The 21,517-nt window shown below is 41.1% G+C and overlaps 1 protein-coding gene across 2 annotated transcripts in view; it reads right to left on the bottom strand.

The window, feature by feature from the left end:
* The window catches only part of NCOR1 (nuclear receptor corepressor 1), a 149,399-nt gene that overhangs the window by 66,115 nt on the left and 61,767 nt on the right, over nt 1-21,517 (bottom strand). The window contains exons 11-17 of one of the 2 annotated variants that reach the window (XM_036835424.1): nt 19,968-20,140; nt 18,623-18,713; nt 16,392-16,570; nt 15,860-15,914; nt 15,084-15,185; nt 3,947-4,074; nt 1,129-1,346 (exon numbers count right to left, since the gene is read on the bottom strand). In XM_036835424.1, the coding sequence (XP_036691319.1) occupies nt 1,129-1,346; nt 3,947-4,074; nt 15,084-15,185; nt 15,860-15,914; nt 16,392-16,570; nt 18,623-18,713; nt 19,968-20,140 (946 nt within the window). The remainder of the gene's footprint in view (nt 1-1,128; nt 1,347-3,946; nt 4,075-15,083; nt 15,186-15,859; nt 15,915-16,391; nt 16,571-18,622; nt 18,714-19,967; nt 20,141-21,517) is intronic. The other variant, XM_036835425.1, reaches the window with a different exon arrangement.

Raw genomic sequence — 21,517 nt, 5'->3', positions numbered from 1 at the left:
CAACAAGAGAGGCCGCGACGGTGAAAGGCCCGCGCACTGCGATGAAGAGTGGCCCCTGCCTGCCGCAACTAGAGAAAGCCCTCGCACAGAAACGAAGACCCAACACAGCCAAAAATAAATTAATTAATTAAAAAAAACAAAAACAAAAAAACTTGCGATTTCTTTCAGACTTCACGTTATGATAAACTTGGTACCACTGAACCACCAATGATGGTACTCATCATTAATATGATCCCTTTATAAACTACTGAAGACAGTCCTTAATAAGAAAGAGAAAAATGCCTGTACTCTTAGACCCAGTATTCCCTTGTCTAAGAATTTATTTCCATGAAAACTAATTTAACAGAAAGAAAATGCTATGTGAATAAAGATTTTTTTTTTCATTAAAGTGCTATCCATATTAGTTTTAAAGGCGGGAGGAGATGGCCAACATCTCAGAGCCACTGAAAGTGAAAATGAAGATCACTTAGAAAGTAGAAAACATTCATGACATGTGCCCAGTTAGAATATCAGGAAACAAGGTGGCACGCACTCTAGGATTACAACTAAGGAAAAAGAAAAACAGCTGTATTAGGTAGTAAGGTTGGGGCTCATGTTCTTTTTTGAAAGACTTTGATATTAAAGTCTAACAAATTTAGGGCTTCCCTGGTGGTGCAGTGGTTGAGAATCCGCCTGCCAATGCAGGGGACACGGGTTCAAGCCCTGGTCTGGGAAGATCCCACATGCTGCAGAGCAACTAAGCCCATGCGCCACAACTACTGAGCCTGCGCTCTAGAGTCCACGAGGCACAACTACTGAAGCCCACGTGCCACAACTACTGAAGCCCGTGAGCCTAGAGCCCATGCTCCGCAACGAGAGAAGCCACCGCAATGAGAAGTCCGCGCACCGCAACGAAGAGTAGCCCCCGCTCGCCGCAACTAGAGAAAGCCCGCGTGCAGCAACGAAGACCCAACGCAGCCAAAACTAAATAAAATACATAAATTTATTTAAAAAAAAAATGTAAAGGCCAGAGTTTCAGATCAGCATTTCTAGGCCATCAATATCAGAGGTCCCTCCTGCCTCACCCCAGCACTGAAACAGACTCCCGAACAAAATTCTGGCCCGTTCGCGCCCATCTCGTCCACTCACTGGGTTCTGGCGGCGGTGGCAGAGGTGGGGGAGGCTCCTCGGTGGCTGCAGCAGCCGCAGCGCTGGCAGCCGCGGCCTCACTGGTCATGGACCTGGTGACCCGGCCCTTTCGGCGGCCCTGACTGTTGGCGGTCTTTCGGCCCCGGGGCGTGGCCTGCTCTCTCTCCTCAGTTTCTTCTGCCGTACTTTCTGTCTTATCCTTTTCCTTGGTGTTTTCTCTAGAAACAACAGCAAAAGAACATTTTGTGTGATTTATAAGTATACACACACCAAAAAGCTTACAGCCTTAAAAATTCTTTAAATAGAAATTGAATAAAACTTCCCAACCTCCCAGTTACTTGGAATAACCGCTTGGGCTTCCCATCAATACAAACTCAACCCGCCCCAAAACACGCTCACCCTCCCCGCCCTGCTTCCTGCTCCCTGGTCCCCTGACCAGCAGCTGTTAACAGCACCAGCACGCTCACGACCACTCAGTTTACAGCTCTGACTTCACCTTCAGCTCTTCCCCGTGTTCGTTACCTGTATGGGAACTAGTGCCTCGTTTTGGTCCTTTCCCCTCACTGATGTTTCTCCCACCGATCCCACCACCTCTGTCTCTGCTCCCTCTGCGCGTGTGCAGTGCCTCAGTAGCCCAGTCGCAGTCTCTTACAGCAGCCTTCCTGACCCCTGCATCCCCATCCATTCTCTACTGCTCACGGACCCATATTCTAGCACAACAGCTTTGGCAGTAATCCATTTCCTCCATTCTAATCCTACCTATTCCCAAACACAGCCACGCAGCCTCCTGAGTGAAGGCTATGCTTTAGCTTTCATTAAGGCTTTACCTAACTGAACCCCAACCTCCTTCCGCTTTTCTTCTTGAGGCGTCCTACGTTCCAATCTAATGAAACCACTATCTGCCGTTTCCCAAAGAGGCCTGTGCATTCACACTACTCCCTCTGTTCTACCCACACTGACCACTAGCTCCTGCAAGAAGTCCTCCAAACTATCCAGGCAGAAGGAAACCTCAACCTCTTCTCAATCTCCCAGCATACTTTATTGACTCTGCTCTTTCCTTCCGGGCTTTTTTCTTTTCCTTAAAGAGTACTTGTATCTTGCCTAATTTTTCCTACTAGTTCATAAACTACCTGGGAAGAGTACATATCTTACGTATTTCTGCATCCTCCATAAGACCTAGCTCACAGCAGTAATAAATGAGCGCTTGTTAATAAACTAGGGATTTTAAGAACAAAGTCAAAACAAGATATGGCAGTAACATATGAGCAGAACCACTGACCACGTGGGAGGATAAACGTTTTACCTGAATAACTAAAAAAAAAAAAAAAAAAAAATTTTTATAGATATCATCTTCCTAAAGCACAAAATTAGAATGGCATGAGTATCCAACTCTTTAAAAAACATGGCAAGTGATTTAGGCTGCTTTAGCTGCCTCAAAATTAGATAAACCTTCAGTATTTCCAAGAGGATTATAGAAATAACAATAAATATTAAAAAGAAACAAACTACTAACACAAGCAACAACCTGTATGGAACTCACACTTATTAAGTAAAAGCAGCCACACAACAGGAGATTACGTACTGTACGATTCCATTTATATGAAATTACAGGAAAGGCAAAACAAATTAGTAGTTACCAGGGGCTGGGAATGGGGGGAGGGAAACTACTGCAAAGGAGCACAGGGGAACTTTCCTGGGGTGATGGAAATGTTCTGAGTCACAAGTGCAGCAACAGGTACACCAGTGCATACAACTGTCAAAATATATCAACGTATATGCTTAAAAAACTGGTGAAATTTAGTCTATGTAAAATTATGCCTCAATAAAGCTGATCCTTGGAGGAAAAACAAACAAAACAGCTGCTAAGGGCCTCCCCGCACCCAACCCTGCCAAAACATGTACACAAAGATGTCAACGATAGCTGCCTCTGAGCGGCAGAATCACAGGTTAATTTTCTTTATATTTTGCTCTCTCTTCCTGATTTGCTGTAAAGAATAAGAATTATTTTTATAACCAGGAAAACAGCAACAGCAACCACAAACAAACCAGGAAATCTGGACTTCCCTGGTGGCACAGTGGTTAAGAATCCACCTGCCAATGCAGGGGACATGGGTTTGAGCCCTGCTCCGGGAAGATCCCACATGCCGCAGAGCAAGTAAGCCCGTGCGCCACAACTACTAAGCCTGTGCTCTAGAGCCCGCGAGCCACAACTTCTGAGCCCACGTGCCACAACTACTGAAGCCCACGCGCCTAGAGCCCATGCTGCGCAATAAGAGAAGCCACCGCAATGAGAAGCCCGCACACCGAAAACGAAGAGTAGCCCCCGCTCGCCGCAACTAGAGAAAGTCCACGCGCAGCAACGAAGACCCAGTGCAGCCAAAAATAAATTAAAAAAACAAAACAAAACAGGAAGTCTATTTTATATGAAAAATAAAATCCATAAAGCTGGAAGAGAAGGTGTTATATAAATGAAAACCATTTAGCAGCATTTTTACACTAATGTATACTACCTGAGGTTCAAAACACAAGATCCTGAGGTTCTTCCAAATCAAAGATTAAATTATACTCAGTGTATCTCAGTGATGGTATATATTATTGTAGCTCATCCTTTCTGAAACAGAGTATGTCATGTCTGGCAAATAAGTCCATCAAGCCAAAAGTTATACTTACTGGAATATTCCACTCCTTAATTATGTCAAATAACTATTAGGTGGTCAAAGCACACATCCCATTGATTCTTTTATCTAAAATTTTATACCTTCAATAGATTCAATCTCATTATTTAAAAATAACTACAACATTTAACTGTTTAACTCACTTAGAGTCCTCCTTTTCATCTTTTTCTTCTTCATCTTTCTTTTCCTCCTCTTTTTTTTCTGTTTTTTCTGCTTTATCTTCTTCTTTTTCTTCTACTTTTTCTTCTTGTGAGGGTCGGGCAATTTGCTGCTAGAATGAACCATCATTTGTAAAATTGGAAAGTAAAACAAACAGCTCCTCAAATCATAATGATGAATAATACATATCTATGCAACAAATTTATGATTAACTTATTCACCATCTACAATGTAACTAGGGGTCATGTATTAAAAATGAGTCTAATGCTCTTTAATGTAGTCTATATGTATTGCTTAAAAGGTCACACACACAAATGTTCATAGTGTCTGGATCCATCAGACAGGTGACAATGTTAAGATTCCACTTAGAAAGCTGAGGTTGGTACTCTCTTTTTGTAATTCCCACATCTAATCTGTCACTTACACATTTCAATTCTACTTGAAATTCGGTAATTTGTCAAACCATCCTCCCGGTATTAGATCCTTAATATGTTCCCAAATTTTTCATCATTATGGATAATACTACAAGAAACCTCTTTATGCTTTTACTCTTTTGGGGAAACATTCATTTACTGGAAGAGTAGACAGCCATGGCCATTATCAAGACTGAAGCGATTTAGGAAAATATTATGGATATAATAAACTAAAAAGTAAAACACTCAAATGCCTAAACTGTAATTACAACTCTGTAATCGTAAATATGTATATAAACAAAGACTGGAAGAGAATAAGATTATGGACCCTTTAAACTCTGATGTCTCATTTGCTAAACCTGAGAAAAGTGAAATGAAATTGTGGTGTTTTAATTACGAAATCAAACAGCCTAACCGAATAGGACCATACTCCAGCTCCCCCGCAGCATGCGGCCGACCAGCCCAGGTGTACCTTTGCCCACACAGTCTGCGCCCGGGCTGCCCTCAGCACACCCAGCATTTTCATGCCTTTGCTCAGAATAGAGTAAAATCTTCCTCAACTTCCGATAGCATCTCACAGTCTTTTACCACCTCCCCAGAACTACAATCTAGCTTCTTCCTTAAGACAGCTGGCCTCTCCAGAAGGGGTCCTCTCCAGAAGGGGGACCCCTTCTGGAAAGGCCTCCTTCTACACACGGAGGAAGAAGGAAGAATCTAAACCCTTCCTGCTCCCGACTGCCACTTCCAGAACACTGCTCAACTGCGGTATTTAAAAACCTCCTTTTACAAATTTCAGAAAATCTACCTATGACACCTTTTTTCCTCTTTTGGTGTTACAGATTGACTCTCAAAGACTCCCAGGAGCACAGAGATGATTTTATCACATGGCTCATTATGCCATGTCGTTATTCTTCAGATTTCAAGACGCCTGTCAATGCCTTTTCTATCAACACGATATCCTACGTGTGAAATACTTTCAGGTCACTGCCATTCAGTCTCCCACAGGGAGTCACCACCGCCATCCTCAGTGGGCACTGCCCCGCCCTGACCCTATAATCCGACAGTGTGACCTGCAACCACCGCCACTCACATCCCTCTCAGCCCACATCTCCACTGTCGCCGGTCCAGTCCTGCTTTTTGTCCTCATCACCATCTACAATCCCTTGACGCTAGGAAATTTTCACAGCCCACCAAGAACGGCATCCACTCTTCCACTCTGACCCCAGCTAAATCGTTTCCATACCATGATTCCCTAACTTACCTTACCTGACCTTCCCAGGTTCTCACCCTGGCTAACTGCCAGTTTCCTTTTCTCCTGAGTATGTATTATTGCTAGAGAAAACTAAGAAATCAGGAAGATTTTAATAGATACTTTCCAGCTGGGAATGTTTTATTCATCCGACTTCCTAGCACATCACAGTGATCCCAAGATCTGTCTGAAATGCTAATAACCTCACCCTGCCCCCCACAAACGTAGCATTCATCTGTCATTCTGAACCAACGAAATGACATACCAACAACAAACTCTGCCCCCTGCCTAGCAAGTGGGCTGCGTAACCCAGAAAACGGTTTATAGCCCTAAGAAGTGATGGGGAGGTGTCAACTCGGCTGAAGATAAGGAAAGAGGTCTACTGTCCCGTAGACTTGAACAACACATATAACTGTATTCCCCGAATACTCTTCTGCTTCTAATGCTGACCCGGGTTTTGCAGTAAGCAAGCAATCCCCACGTGCCCTGCTGCCTGAAACCGTCCCACAGCTGACTGGCCCCCTCCTGCAGTGCTGGTGGCTGAGAGGCAAGGGCAGCACCTGTTTCGACCAGTCAAAGGGAAGAAGAGGGCAGGATCCCTCCAGAAACGCAGCCCCCAGTCCTACAGAGTGTGTGCAAATGAGCCAAAGAAACTGCTGGGGCTGCCAGACAGTCTGCAGAAGCGTGTGCACCTCCAGAGCAGAGCCCCACACTGAGCAGCAGCGAGTGCAGAGGGATGTGACGGAGGCCCGAGATTGCGGACAGCACTTAACCCGGGAGACAAGCATCAACACCCACAGCAAGGATGGCCACGGACACTAAGGAAGGAAGGAACAAACTCTGGTTTTCACAAGAAGTGGCTGGTACTGCTTCTGTTTCAGGCAGATCTGTAAAGAAAAGTGCCAGCCCCCATGGTCTAGGACGGAGGTTACAGGCCACACACATCAACCCTTTCCAGCGGGCTGGCTGGAGCGGAAGTCCATGGTTTCAAAAGGAGACTCTTCAAAGGACCCTAGAGACACAGGCGCTCCCATGAGCTTCTTGTCCGGGTTCCTCCCTCCTTAAGCCCAACACTTGACAGTCAATTAAAAAAAAGTCTCATTCTGTTAGGGAGGTTCTCCCAACATGAAACATTCCTGCCAAACAATAAGCTATTCACTCTGAATGGCAGAGCACATTATAAAACAAAATAAAAATTCCAATGAAAAAAAGTGAAAGTTACATGTGTTTCATGAAGATAAATGAAGAATAGGGTCAATTTCAGCAGGGTCCTCTATAGCAAGATCAAATGCTAGGGCTTCCCTGGTGGCACAGTGGTTAAGAATCCGCCTGCCAACGCAGGGGACACAGGTTCAAGCCCTGGTCCGGGAAGATCCCACATGCTGCGGAGCAACTAAGCCCGTGTGCCACAACTACTGAGCCTGCGCTCTAGAGCCCGCGAGCCACAACTACTGAGCCTGTGCGCCACAACTACTAAAGCCCACGCGCCTAGAGCCCATGCTCCACAGCAAGAGAAGCCACCGCAATGAGAAGCCCACACACTGCAACGAAGAGTAGCCCCCGCTCGCCGCAACTAGAGAAAGCCCACATGCAGCAACAAAGACCCAACGCAGCCAAAAATAAATAAATAAATAAATTTTAAAAAGAAATATATTTTTAAAAAAAAGAAAAAAGAAAAGATCAAATGCTAGCTTATGCTGAGATTTATTACTACTACATCTGACTGGGTGTCTAACACTCATATATATTTGTTAAAATGCTCAGGTCTTTAGAAAACAAATAAATAAAGGAATTCCCACTCAGCAGACAATGAAGTTGCCAAGAAGTGAAATGACCAAACTTAAGAACAAGGAGCTAGTTAAATAACAATGTACAAGAAACAGAAAAAATGAAGTACTTCAGCCACTGAGGTTTTTTTAAAGTACTTCAGGCAGTAAACAGAAAATATCTTATGCCAATCTTATCAAAGTATATTAATAACTAATGCCTTTAAAGCAATTGAATTGGAGACGACTTTCCTGAAGAGTGAAAGCTGTCGATCACCAAGAAGCATGTTTGGTTGAAGGCAACAAAAGCGGTAGCTGCTGCCCTTTACTTACTGGGCGGTCCCTACACTCTGGGTACTGCACACACAACTAGTCTCCTATAAACCCTGCAAGGTAAGAACCAGTGCTCACAGATGTCACCAAGGGACACATCTAGAGTGTCACAGACACAAAGAAGCAGAGCATTTGGGGATCTAAAGCTCCTTCCATTATACCCAATTCTTTAATTGTCTAAATCACCCTTTCTAACTAGTGTATAGCTAATGGTTTAGTCAAAAACTCCTCCAACTTCAACAATTACTACATTTACATAAGTATATGCTTTCTGAACGCCTCTGGGGAATAAAAACACGCTGGCACAGTTAAAGGGGAAGATGTTGTCAGCATGAAGGGAGAGTACAAATTCTTGTAAGAGCCCTCGAAGATCTGGAAATGAAAAATGTGGTTTCTAAACAATGACTTGCTTTACTGCAGGTCACGAGCAGGTGCCACAGGAATCCCATCTGCACAGTGACAGACTTATTACATGGGAGTTTATGCTGGAAAGTGAGATGGAATTCTCACTTCTAACAAAAATGTTGCACACAGAATCAAGTTACTACTTGGCATGGTATTTACAATTCTAGATCCCAAACAGTAAAGCCGAAGAGGGGCTTTTGGTTTATAATTTTTGATAAGCATTCACTGCTTCAACTAAAATTGATAAAGAACCACACGCATTCTCGTCATGGGACGCCAATATGCTGGACTGTAACAATGGTTTGGGCAGTAGCTAACAGGATTTCTGAGAGAAGAGTTAAAACTTTTGCCAACAATAACCTCTGAACACAACTGTAACAAAAGTATGATTATCTCTCATTTCCCGATGATTCTAAGATTAAAACTCATTTTCTATGTAAATAAGATGCAAGGTCCCCCTATGGCAACAGCAATGTTAAAAATCACACCTCACAGATGTGGAATCTCTCAGCCAACAGCACACTACATATTCATGTGCTGAATAAAAATTACTTCCTACAGGTAAGCAGTTGGGACTGGGGGAGGGGAGAAGCAATCAAAGCCTGAAAGGATGGAGTGCACACATCAGAGGAATAAATCCGGAATAAATCTCTAATCGCTCGGGATGACCTGAGGTAATTCCTACTCATTCAAACTTGACTGCGTAATAGAGCAGTAGAGTGATTTTCAAATTAGTCACATCTCTATACCTGCCAGGGTAAAAATACCCATTTAAAAATTTTTAACTTGTAACTAGATTCTTTTTTTTAAAAAAGTCTTCTGGGGGAATTCCCTGGCAGTCCAGTGGTTAGGACTCCGAGCCTCCACTGCTGGGGGCCTGGGTTCGATCCTTGGTCAGGGAACTAAGATCCCACAAGCCACGTGGCATGGCAAAAAAAAGAAGTCTTTCTGAACATTTTTCTATATAGAAAATTCTCTATTTCCGACAGAGATCTTCTTCCTAAATTGCAGACTTCTGTATCTAACCGCCCACTCTACATCTCCATGTGGACAGAGTCTAACAGGTATTTAAAATCTAGTACGTGCTTATTATCCCCCCAAATCTGCTCCTCCTTCCACCGTGCCCGTCACAGTCAACGGCAACTCCAGCAGCTAAGACAGCCTATCTCTGCTAACTGTCCTTGCATCCCCACAATCACTGCATCAGCAAAACCCACTGGCCTTACCTCCAAAAACATACCCAGAACCTGACCAGTTCTCGCCAGCTTCCACGAGAGCCTGGTCCAAGCCACTGAAATTACTAAAATAACCCCTAACTGGCCTCCCCTACATGAGAGTCTCAACAGAGCAGCCAGAAGGCTCCTGTCACAAATGAAACCTGAGGTGACTCTTCTGCTGAAAAGTCTAACGGCCTCCCCTCTCATCTGGTATCAGCGCCCACCACTCGGTTCCACAGGAGAGAGCAAACATGACCCAACACTACCTACCTCTGAAAAACTGTCCATGTATTTTGACATAAGCAGCTAAGAAACCGAGGTAAGATTCTTTTGGTCTGAGATAGTAGTTTAAGTCCATCATTTAACTCCCTCCCCTCCCAAGTTCCCAATGAATCAACCAGAGAAATATAAAAGTAGAGGGAAAATCTTCAGGGTGGCAGGACTAGACTGTCAGAAAGCCTACCCAAAACGAAAACTAAGCCTAGCCAGGGGCAAGCATTCCACGGGTCAGGTCCAGGTGAGGGTACACTTGGACCACCTTGGCTCTGCACATGCGTCCTGAGATGTGGGAAGGGTGCTAGCACAGAGGACAAGTGGTGCAGAAGAAAACACCACCGTGGCTCGAACTGCACAGGGACACGTACGTCCCAGCAAGGAGTGAAATGCTGTCCCAGATAACTTTAGGATAGAAAGCCGATGTTTCAGAGTAAGAGAGACACTCCCTGTCGCACAAAACTTCCTGCTCTGTCATCACAAGCAACAGACTGCTAACCCGCCAAAGGTGAGGTATAATATAAATCAAATTATCCCCTGACTTTACCTGGGATTGAAAAAATTAAACAGTAATACATATAATTTCTAAAAATAAATGTCATAAATACTAGTTTGTAATTAGGAATAAAGCTATTGTTAAAAATTAGTAGCTGAGAGGACAGACAGCAGAAGCAAGTAAAACTACAATCCTGCAGCCTGTGGAACAAAAACCACATTCACAGAAAGACAGACAAGATGAAAAGGCAGAGGGCTATGTACCAGATGAAGGAACAAGATAAAACCCCAGAAAAACAACTAAATGAAGTGGAGATAGGCAACCTTCCACAAAAAGAATTCAGAATAATGATAGTGAAGATGATTCAGGACCTCAGAAAAAGAATGGAGGCAAAGATCGAGAAGATGGAAGAAATGTTTAACAAAGACCTAGAAGAATTAAAGAACAAACACCTAGAAGAATTAAAGAACAAACAAACAGACATGAACAATACAATAACTGAAATGAAAACTACACTAGAAGGAATCAATAGCAGAATGACTGAGGCAGAAGAACGGATAAGTGACCTGGAAGACAGAATGGTGGAATTCACTGCCGTGGAACAGAATAAAGAAAAAAGAATGAAAAGAAATGAAGACAGCCTAAGAGACCTTTGGGACAACATTAAATGCAACAACATTCACATTATAAGGGTCCCAGGAGGAGAAGAGAGAGGGAAAGGACCCGAGAAAATATTTGAAGAGATTACAGTCGAAAACTTCTCTAACATGGGAAAGGAAATAGCCACCCAAGTCCAGGAAGTGCACAGAGTCCCAGGCAGGAGAAACCCAAGGAGAAACACGTCGAGACACATAATAATCAAACTGACAAAAATTAAGGACAAAGAAAAATTATTGAAAGCAACAAGGGAAGAACGACAAATAACATACAAGGGAACTCCCATAAAGTTAACAGCTGATTTCTCAGCAGAAACTCTATAAACCAGAAGGGGGTGGCACAATATATTTAAAGTGATGAAAGGGAAGAACCTATAACCAAGATTACTCTACCCAGCAAGGATCTCGTCCAGATTCGACGGAGAAATCAAAAGTTTTACAGACAAGCAAAAGCTAAGAGAATTCAGTACCACCAAACCAGCTCTACAACAAATGCTAAAGGAACTTCTCTAAGTGGGAAACACAAGAGAAGAAAAGGACCTACAAAAACAGCTCATAACAATTAATAAAATGGTAATAGAAACATACATATCGATAACTACCTTAAACGTGAATGTATTAAATGCTCCAAACAAAAGATACAGTCTTGCTGAATGGATACAAAAACAAGACCCATATATATGCTGTCTACAAGAGACTCACTTCAGATCTAGGGACACATTCAGACTGACAGTGAGGGGACAGAAAAAGATATTCCATGCAAATGGAAATCAAAAGAAAGCTGGAGTAGCAATACTCATATCAGATAAAATAGACTTTAAAATAAAGAATGTTACAAGAGACAAGGAAGGACACTACATAATGATCAAGGGATCAATCCAAGAGGAGATATAACAATTATAAATATATATGCACCCAACATAGGAGCACCTCAATACATAAGGCAACTGCTAACAGATATAAAAGAGGAAATTGACAGTAACACTATAATAGTGGGGGACTTTAACACCTCACTTACACCAATGGACAGATCATCCAGACAGAAAAGGAAACACAAGCTTTAAATGACACAATAGACCAGACAGATTTAATTGATATTTATAGGACATTCCATCCAAAGACAGCAGATTACACTTTCTTCTCAAGTGCGCACGGAACATTCTCCAGGATAGATCACATCTTGGCTCACAAATCAAGCCTCAGTCAATTTAAGAAAACTGAAATCATATCAAGCATCTTTTCTGACCACAACACTATGAGATTAGAAATCAATTACAGGGAAAAAAACGTAAAAAACACAAATACATGGAGGCTAAACAATACGTTACTAAATAACCAAGAGATCACTGAAGAAATCAAAGAGGAAATCAAAAAATACCTAGAGACAAATGACAATGAAAACACGACGATCCAAAACCTATGGGATGCAGCAAAAGCAGTTCTAAGAGGGAAGTTTATAGCAATACAAGCCTACCTCAAGAAACAAGAAAAATCTCAAATAAACAATCTAACCTTACACCTAAAAGAACTAGAGAAAGAAGAACAAACAAAATCCAAAGTTAGGAAAAGGAAAGAAATCATAAAGATGAGAGCAGAAATAAATGAAATAGAAACAAAGAAAACAACAGCAAAGATCAATAAAACTAAAAGCTGGTTCTTTGAGAAGATAAACAAAATTGATAAACCATTAGCCAGACTCATCAAGAAAAAGAGGGAGAGGACTCAAATCAATAAAGTTAGAAATGAAAAAGGAGAAGTTACAACAGACACCGCAGAAATACAAAGCATCCTAAGAGACTACTACAAGCAACTCTATGCCAATAAAATGGACATCCTGGAAGAAATGGACAAATTCTTAGAAAGGTATAACCTTCCAAGACTTAACCAGGAAGAAATAGAAAATATGAACAGACCAATCACAAGTAAGGAAATTGAAACTGTGATTAAAAATCTTCCAACAAACAAAAGTCCAGGACCAGATGGCTTCACAGGTGAATTCTAACAAACATTTAGAGAAGAGCTAACACCCATCCTTCTCAAACTCTTCCAAAAAATTACAGAGGAAGGAACACTCCCAAACTCATTCTATGAGGCCACCATCACCCTGATACCAAAACCAGACAAAGACACTACAAAAACAGAAAATTACAGACCAATATCACTGATGAATATAGATGCAAAAATCCTCAACAAAATACTAGCAAACAGAATCCAAAAATACATTAAAAGGATCATACACCATGATCAAGTGCGATTTATCCCAGGGATACAAGGATTCTTCAATATACACAAATCAATCAATGTGATACACCATATTAACAAATTGAAGAATAAAAACCATATGATCATCTCAATAGATGCAGAAAAAGCTTTTGACAAAATTCAACACCCATTTATGGTAAAAACTCTCCAGAAAGTGGGCATAGAGGGAACCTACCTCAACATAATAAAGGCCATATACGACAAACCCACAGCAAACATCATTCTCAATGGTGAAAAACTGAAAGCATTTCCTCTAAGATCAGGAACAAGACAAGGATGTCCACTCTTACCACTATCATTCAACATAGTTTTGGAAGTCCTAGCCATGGTAATCAGAGAAGAAAAAGAAATAAAAGGAATACAAATTGGAAAAGAAGAAGTAAAACTGTCACTGTTTGCAGGTGACATGATACTATACATAGAGAATCCTAAAGATGCCACCAGAAAACTACTAGAGCTAATCAATGAATTTGGTAAAGTTGCAGGATACAGAATTAATGCACAGAAATCTCTTGCATTCCTATACACTAATGATGAAAAATCTGAAAGAGGAATTAAGGAAACACTCCCATTTACCACTGCAACAAAAAGAATAAAATACCTAGGGATAAACCTACCTTAGGAGACAAAAGACCTGTATGCAGAAAACTGTAAGACACTGATAAAAGAAATTAAAGATGATACCAACAGATGGAGAGATAGACCATGTTCTTGGATTGGAAGAATGAATTAAAAAAAAAAAAAATTAGTAGTTGAAACTTGTTTAAGATGCTGGTGGGCTCTACCATCTCTGGCTAATGGACCCTGACTCCACTTTGTCTGTGGGAAGTGGGGAGATGCCCTGGCTCCTCTGGCGCAACAGAGTTTCCCACATCACCACCAACGTCCAACCTGCCATTCAGTTAGTTGGTTAGCCCTTCCTGGAGCTCTGCAGCCACTGCTCTGTCTCTGCAACACTGGCTGCTGCACCAGCAGGCCCCTCCCTCCCTTCTGATTCCCAGCAGCCCCGCCACCGTTCCTCGGCACCCTCTCGAAGCGAACCCTACAAACAAGGGGACGCCTGTGCTCTGCAGCATGTCGCCCCGCACCCCGTGCCCCTCGCTCACTACGGTCTTAGTCCTGGCCCCTCACCCACCCACCGCAGCTCACTTGACCTCTAGCAGCGTTTTACACAGGTGACTCATGAAACACTCCATACTTTTTTTGACCAAGAAATACTGCTTCTGATGAGTGTGCCATCACATCTTGTCAGGTGGCATTGTTCTGGAGGAACAATGAGCACACATCATGAGAGAACCTGCGTCTGGCGAGCGGGGTGACCAGGGAAGGGAAGGCGGGGGACTGTGTGAGGGACCAGAAGAGCGTTAGGGGTGCTTGAAGATGGCAGCAGCTGTCCACGCCCGCACGTGCCACGCGTCCTGCAAGCGGTCTCAGGGTGTGGGGCGCACAGGAGAACAGATGGGAGCTGTGACGGCGGCTGATCAGCTACTTGAAGGAAAAGCGTTTCTAAAGTACTGAACTGCGACTGTGAAAACACATACTGCACTGCATTAAAAACAGTCTTTTGAGGTCAAGTGCTTTAACCCCAGAAATAAAAGTTAACCTGAAACACAATCAGGTCCCAGGTATTTCAGTAAACAACCCTGTACTCTGGTCACCATGCTGTACTTCTCTTCTCTCCCTTACTCTACCTGTCCCCTCCACAGACAAAAGGACTGGTAAAGGTGGTATATAAATAGGGTGTCACGGTTCTCATATTTAATTACATTATTATTGTTAACTCTGACATGCACAATTTCGACAGCATGAAAATATAAAACTTCTCATTAATTTTGTTATACTAGAAACTTAAAATGCATTCAAAGTAGAAAATACAACACATTAAATATATATTCAAAATAATCAAAACATGCTCATAACATTCTAATTAATTTAATAGAAACGTCAATTCCTAAAGTACACTTTATTACATACAAGGCTCCTGTTACAAAATTTTTCATCTTCATATTTCCACCAACCCTGAAATTGTTTCATACAATAATGAAACATACCTGGTTTCTTCCTCTGCGTTTTCCATAGTTCCTTCTTACTAGGGCTTTATAATTCTCATTTTTCTTGGTTAAGTAGTAATATAAAACACAATCAGGAACACTCTACAAAAAAAAAATTATTTTTGAGGATCCAATGAAATAAAAATTTTTAAAAATATCAAGTAACACTTTCAAGGAAAATCTCTAGTGTTCTCAAAGTATAAAATGAGGAAAACCACAAATGGCTAGCTTTTTAAGGATTATCTAGGCTGTAAAAATACATATATATAGTGTCTACTATCTTGATGGACAATTACAGCTGTCTTAATACAAATTATGTAAAAGATACCAGGAACTATCGGAAACATTCAAGCACTTTCTTCTTTCCGAGTAACTAAAGTCTCTTTCTTCCTCTATATACGTAAATATTCAAAATGTCTCACTTTGCTCACAAACCCAACATCCAATCCACTGTGAAAAAATTTCAGGGAAAATCAGAACTCTGAAATTTTAATTAGAAGTTTAATGAGGTTCAAAAAACATTGTAACCTATGTGTTTTTAGGGAAATATAATATCAGGTCATTTTTGATTAACCATGAAAATTAGTCTGTGTTTTGTGCTTAGAATTGGTCATCATATAATTGTAAATATCACTATACTATTCACATGAGAATCTTTTCTGTATCAAGCCCTTTGCAAAAATTCTATTTAACTACTTCTGTGCACTAGGCACAAAAGCTTCAAAGCAGCAACCATCACAAACCTACAGACATTCTCAATGCAAACCATTTCTTACCTTCCTTTCCAAGTAAGATGCAATCAGTCCAAAGTTTTTTGGATGCTGGATAAACCTGAGTAAAAGAAAAAAAACACACACACATTTTAACAACTTAAAAAGAGGGGGGAAAGCCCTTGGGAATAGAAATATAATGTAGACTAATTTCTAGCGACTCCTAAATGCTAATGTCCTCTTAAAGGGCACAGATTCCTGGGCACCGTCCGCCAGGAACTGACTGGATTGGAATACAGTAGAGCACAGAAATCTGTAACTTTAAAATGCACCCCCGGGTGAATCGGACACCGCCCAGGTTTGGGTACCACTCTTAAAATGACTCCACAACCCTGTTCTTACCTGGTACCTGCATTCCCACCCATAAACTTACAGGAAGGTCATATCAAATCTGTCTTTTCTGACTTCCACAGTACCCACTCAAATGCCAAAATGGGGTCAAGTTTTGGGGGAAACAGTTCAATTTACAAGTAAATGCCAATACTTTTCACTAACTTATGTAAGCTTCTATTAGAGAGTAATTTAAAATTTAAATTACTTGTCCTTAAAGATCTCCTTCTCATGGTCAGTCCAAACATTCATGAACTGCCTATCTTTATAAACCTTCATAGGGTCCTCCATAAGCCCATTCATATTAATGAACTTGACCCTTCTCTGTTCTGCATCAAACATCATAGGTGGGATCACAGAGAGCTGTCGCATTTGTTTCTCATTATTCTGAAAAAAAAGAAAAAAGAAAAAAAATGCAATTTACAGAGAATAAAACTTAAAGAGGGCCACAGACCAACTGTCTTAATAGACAATGAAACACCACGTATGTACTTTAATGACAACAGCAGTGGTACCATAACATCTAACATACAGTAATTATACACATTATCTAATAAATACTCATTGCATGAATAAGAGAGGCAGAGAGTACAGGTATTATTTTTTTATAATCCACTACTACAATTTGAGAAGAGTTCTTTCCTTAAAGGAAGCTGATACGTCAAATAATGAATCTTAGACCTAAAGGACAGGTCACTGAAGTAGTGATCTTATGAAGCACTTACTAACATTAATATTGCCTCATTTTAAAAAGTCTTAACATCATTTTAAAGAATAATAAAATAGAAAAATAAGCAGACAGGAACCAAAATCTTAAGGTCATTGATCTTAAATTAACTAAACTTACTTAAGTATTAAACACTTCTTGCTAATCTTACATAATCTTTCCATGGCAAATTTAAGACTATTATCCTTAGAATTTCAACTAAAACTTGGTTACAGTTATACAATTTATTTTTCCCACAGTTTAATTCAGTAAGTTTATAAGCACAAACTTCCATGAAAAAACTTTTACCAAAAAGTATAAGTACTGGGCTTCCCTGGTGGCGCAGTGGTTGGGAGTCCGCCTGCCAATGCAGGGGACACGGGTTCGAGCCCTGGTCTGGGAAGATCCCACATGCCGCGGAGCAACTGGGCCCGTGAGCCACAATTGCTGAGCCTGCGCGTCTGGAGCCTGTGCTCCGCGGCGGGAGAGGCCGCGGTAGTGAGAGGCCCGCGCACCGCGATGAAGAGTGGTCCCCGCTTGCCGCAACTGGAGAAAGCCCTCGCACAGAAACGAAGACCCAACACACCCAAAAATAAATAAAGAAATAAATTTGAAAAAAAAAAAGATGCACAAATACATGATTCTATTTAGAATTAGACTGCTTCAGTTCACATCTTAAAAAAAAAAGAAAGAAAAAAAAGTGTAAGTACTGACCTCAATACAAGGCTAGGTTTTTTTCCTGAAACTCTTCTCCTAGAAGCGGACATTGCCTTAGAGTCAAGTCCTTACAAAGGTTCTAATTTTATGGGTACTCTCAATCAGTCTGAACACCAAAGTGTGGTTTGGGACAGACACATTAGCTTGAAATCACCTCACCTGATACTAGTTTTGGCTGTTTACAGATGCCCCCCTTATAGAATCAGTCAAAAAGTGAGCAAAGAAATTTAACACAGAGTTAGTCATCACTGCAGAGATTATGGCCACAAATTCTGAAATGTATAGCAATATAATAATTGTCTTCATTACTTAAGAGGACCATGATGTTCAAATAAGCATGCCTTTCAGAATTTAGAGACGAGGCTTTTTAAAAGCCATATTATAAAACCAAAACTAGCAAAACTCAATATATGGTTTTTGGACCGACCTTCAGAGATAGTTTGAAAACAGCTACGAAGATTCACTGTTAGGAACAGAAATTCACTCTTATTCAGAACCGATTTATTAATATCAGATCAGATCTCAGCTGGCTAGAGATCACACTCTGGACACCCCCCCGAACCTCAGGTCCACCACCCGACATACAGACACCTGCAAAGTACACGCTCCTTTGCTCTTTTAGGAAGCGGCACCAGCAGCTCAGTCCTCTCACCTGCTCTTCCTTCTCACCCCACACTTGTCCTGTCCACTCTACCTTCTACAATCTCTCCACCAGGCCCTCCCTACACGTTTCCACCACCATCGCCCTGACTCAGCTCCTTATTTTTATCCTAACAGCCTCCTCACCTCTTTCCAGGCCTCCCTGCTGCCAAAGCCGTCTTCGTAGAAATGGCAATATGATCACAGGGTGGCCTTGTTTAAAACCTTCAATGGTCGGCCACAAACTTTGGAACAATTCAAATGCCATAAGTGTTCCCTCAGTTATATACAAATAAACCCTTAGTTTATGGGGTATGAGGCTAAAATGCCTGAATAATTAATCAATTAACTTGAATTAAATCAATTAACTGTCTTACCTCCTGTTCAGAGAGCCCATCAATAATTTCAGAAATCTCATGTTCACTCCTAGCAATGGTGGCTGAAAGACCAGCTCCCCTCTGCCCAACTCTAAATATGAGGGAGAAATTATAGATATATTTAAAGGCCTTTTATAAAGAAGACATATCAGTTAGATTACTTTCACATCGATTTCTTTTCTGAATGGGACTTTTTAATCAACTAGAAGTCAGAGAAGAAACCTAAAATGCTACTGAGAAACTACTTTTAAGCAATATGTTTAAGCCATTTATCTATAAAATTAGTAACAATTTAAATGCTAAGATTTCTTTTTAAAGGTTACATGTCTAAGTTCCAATGGCAGAACTGTTTATGGGAAACTTCTGGAAAATTACAGTTATTGGTGTCATTTTCATCTCAAATAGCAGTCTTTTGTCTGCCTTCCAGAGAACAGGACAGCCGACTTAGAAAAATACACAAAACATTTTAAAAGGGATGGGAAAAAAACACAATCATCATCCCTGACAGAAACTTAATTGTGATTAATGGGGCTTTCATGAGACAGTAGAGAAGAAAACTAAAGCTTCTACCTTTGCAAAAGTACTTGGTCTCTAAAAGTAAAAAGAAATCAGAAACTACATACCAATAACAAAGAATTTCTCAATTAGCAATCAATTTAAGAGTTTTGATCATGTTGGGAGGTAACGAAGAACTGTGAGACATTCAAGTCTATTCTTACTAACTCATTTCCAAAGGAATGAGCATTTTCAAGAACTGAAGAATTAATTTCAAAATATTCACTTAAATTTAGATTCAACAGCATGATTAAATATAAAAAATTAATATTAAATTCACTAAGGCATAAACATTGTTAGCTGATAATGAAGTTTTATATTCAAAATAAAAGTTCTTAGACTCAGAGACACAGAGAACAGACTGTGGTTGCCAAGGGGTGGGGGAGGGATGGATTGGGAGTTTGGGATTAGCAGATGTAAACTATTATATATAGAATGGATAAACAAGGCCCTACTGTATAGTACAGGGAACTGTATTCAATATCCTGTGATAAACCATAGTGGAAAAGAATATTAAAAAGAATGTGTGTGTGTGTGTGTGTGTGTGTGTATATATATATATATATATATATATATATATAAAAAACTGAATCACTTTGCTGTATAGCAGAAATTAACACAACACTGTAAATCAACTATACTTCCATTAAAAAAAAAGAGGAAAAACATAATAAAAGTTCTTTATGAACTTTCTTAATGATTAGATTCAGGTAACAATAAATACTGTGAAGGATCAAAAAAGTATGATTCAAAGGAAAACAGCATAGCCATTAAACATCAAACCACTTACCGCTGAAACCGTTCTTGCTGTTCTCTTTGTTTTCGAATTTCTGGAAACTGCTTTTCATAATACTCCCTTGTTTTGCTTTCTTTAGCTTTCCTCCGAGGATTATTTTCTATTCTGTCCACTTTTTTCTCCCATGCCTCCATGAGTTGATCATAACGTTGGCAGATTTTTTGCTCCTATTAAATACCCGTAGCAAATTAATAATTAAACTAAACTCTGTGATTCTGACAAACCTAATACTTTAAAGTAAAGGTTACTTCTTAAGGCTAAGTCAGAAGTACATGTGGCCTATGACTCAACTGTGAATGAAAAGCTGTCCTTGATCTGAAAGAAGAGAAAGAAAGGGAGCTGTTTTCTACGAAAGATCAACACATAGAGCCTATCGTGGCTGGATTTTTTAGTTAATATTAAGACTACACAAATTAACAAACTAAATGATGAGCCACTCTGATAACAATTACATCTTCACTGTCAAAAAAAATGGAAAATGATAAATAGAAATATGTAAATAGTTCATAATCCCAAAGGCAAGCAGATTAACATTTTGTTGTTATCCTTCCAATATGTGAGAGAAAACACTCACACTTAAACCATCCCTCTACTGCTGGACGTTATGGTTACTTGCAGTTTTTTCTTACTACAAATAATGCCATATAATGAACATTTTTGACAGTCTGGAAAAGGCAGAAATTGGTTGTACTTTATGATAAAAAGAAATACAGTAAACTACATGAAATCGAGAACGAATGCTTTTAGAGAAAAGAATAATGTATGATCTCATTTTTTAAACAGAGAAGAAGAAAAACAGAACCGTGCACTACAAGACCCAGACCGTGGGTGTGAGACAATGAAAGGGCCTGCCACACGGTCAGCTCCAGGAAGCAGCCGCGAGGGGAAAGCACTGCCTTCCCCATGCCCCATCTCCTCATAGCCTGTCCACTCCTGGGCCTCCACCTGCGCTCAGCACTATGCCGCCCCCTCGGTCTCATCTGGATTCAAGCAACGGCCTCCTTCCTACATGACTCCCATGCACCCTGAATGGCATAACCAGATGCAACTTCTTAAAACACAGAGCTCAACATTTCACTTCCTCAGCTCAAACACTTAAAAGCCGCCCTCAGGATCTGACCCAAAGCCGCCTCATGACCCCTGGGCTGTGCACGACCCCGCCCTGGCTTCCCTTCGCAGCCTCACTCCTTGCCACCCTCCCAGCTCAGTCCCAGCCCAGCCCTCTCCAACCTGCCACACTCCCTCCACTCCCCAGCCCTTCCTGTGAGCTGCGCCCACTGCTTGTGGAAGTCTGCAGAGGACTGGTTTTCCTGTGCAACGCCCCTCATGATTCACATCTGCGCCAGCTGTCCCCTTACGCGCTCATGCTCCTCTGTACATCCTGTGCCATCGTAAGACCACAACACTGCCATCGCCTGCAGCCTCACCTGCCCCCTTACTCCTCAGGCTCCCTAAGGGCTAAAGCCACATGGCTGCCCGCTCCCTTTGTAGAATAATACATGGGACAAAGGAAATGGCCAATAAGTATTTATTAAGCAAATCAA

Source organism: Balaenoptera musculus, chromosome 20, assembly GCF_009873245.2.
Source record: "Balaenoptera musculus isolate JJ_BM4_2016_0621 chromosome 20, mBalMus1.pri.v3, whole genome shotgun sequence".
Lineage (NCBI taxonomy): Eukaryota > Metazoa > Chordata > Mammalia > Artiodactyla > Balaenopteridae > Balaenoptera > Balaenoptera musculus.
This window is presented reverse-complemented; position numbering and strand designations above follow the sequence as displayed.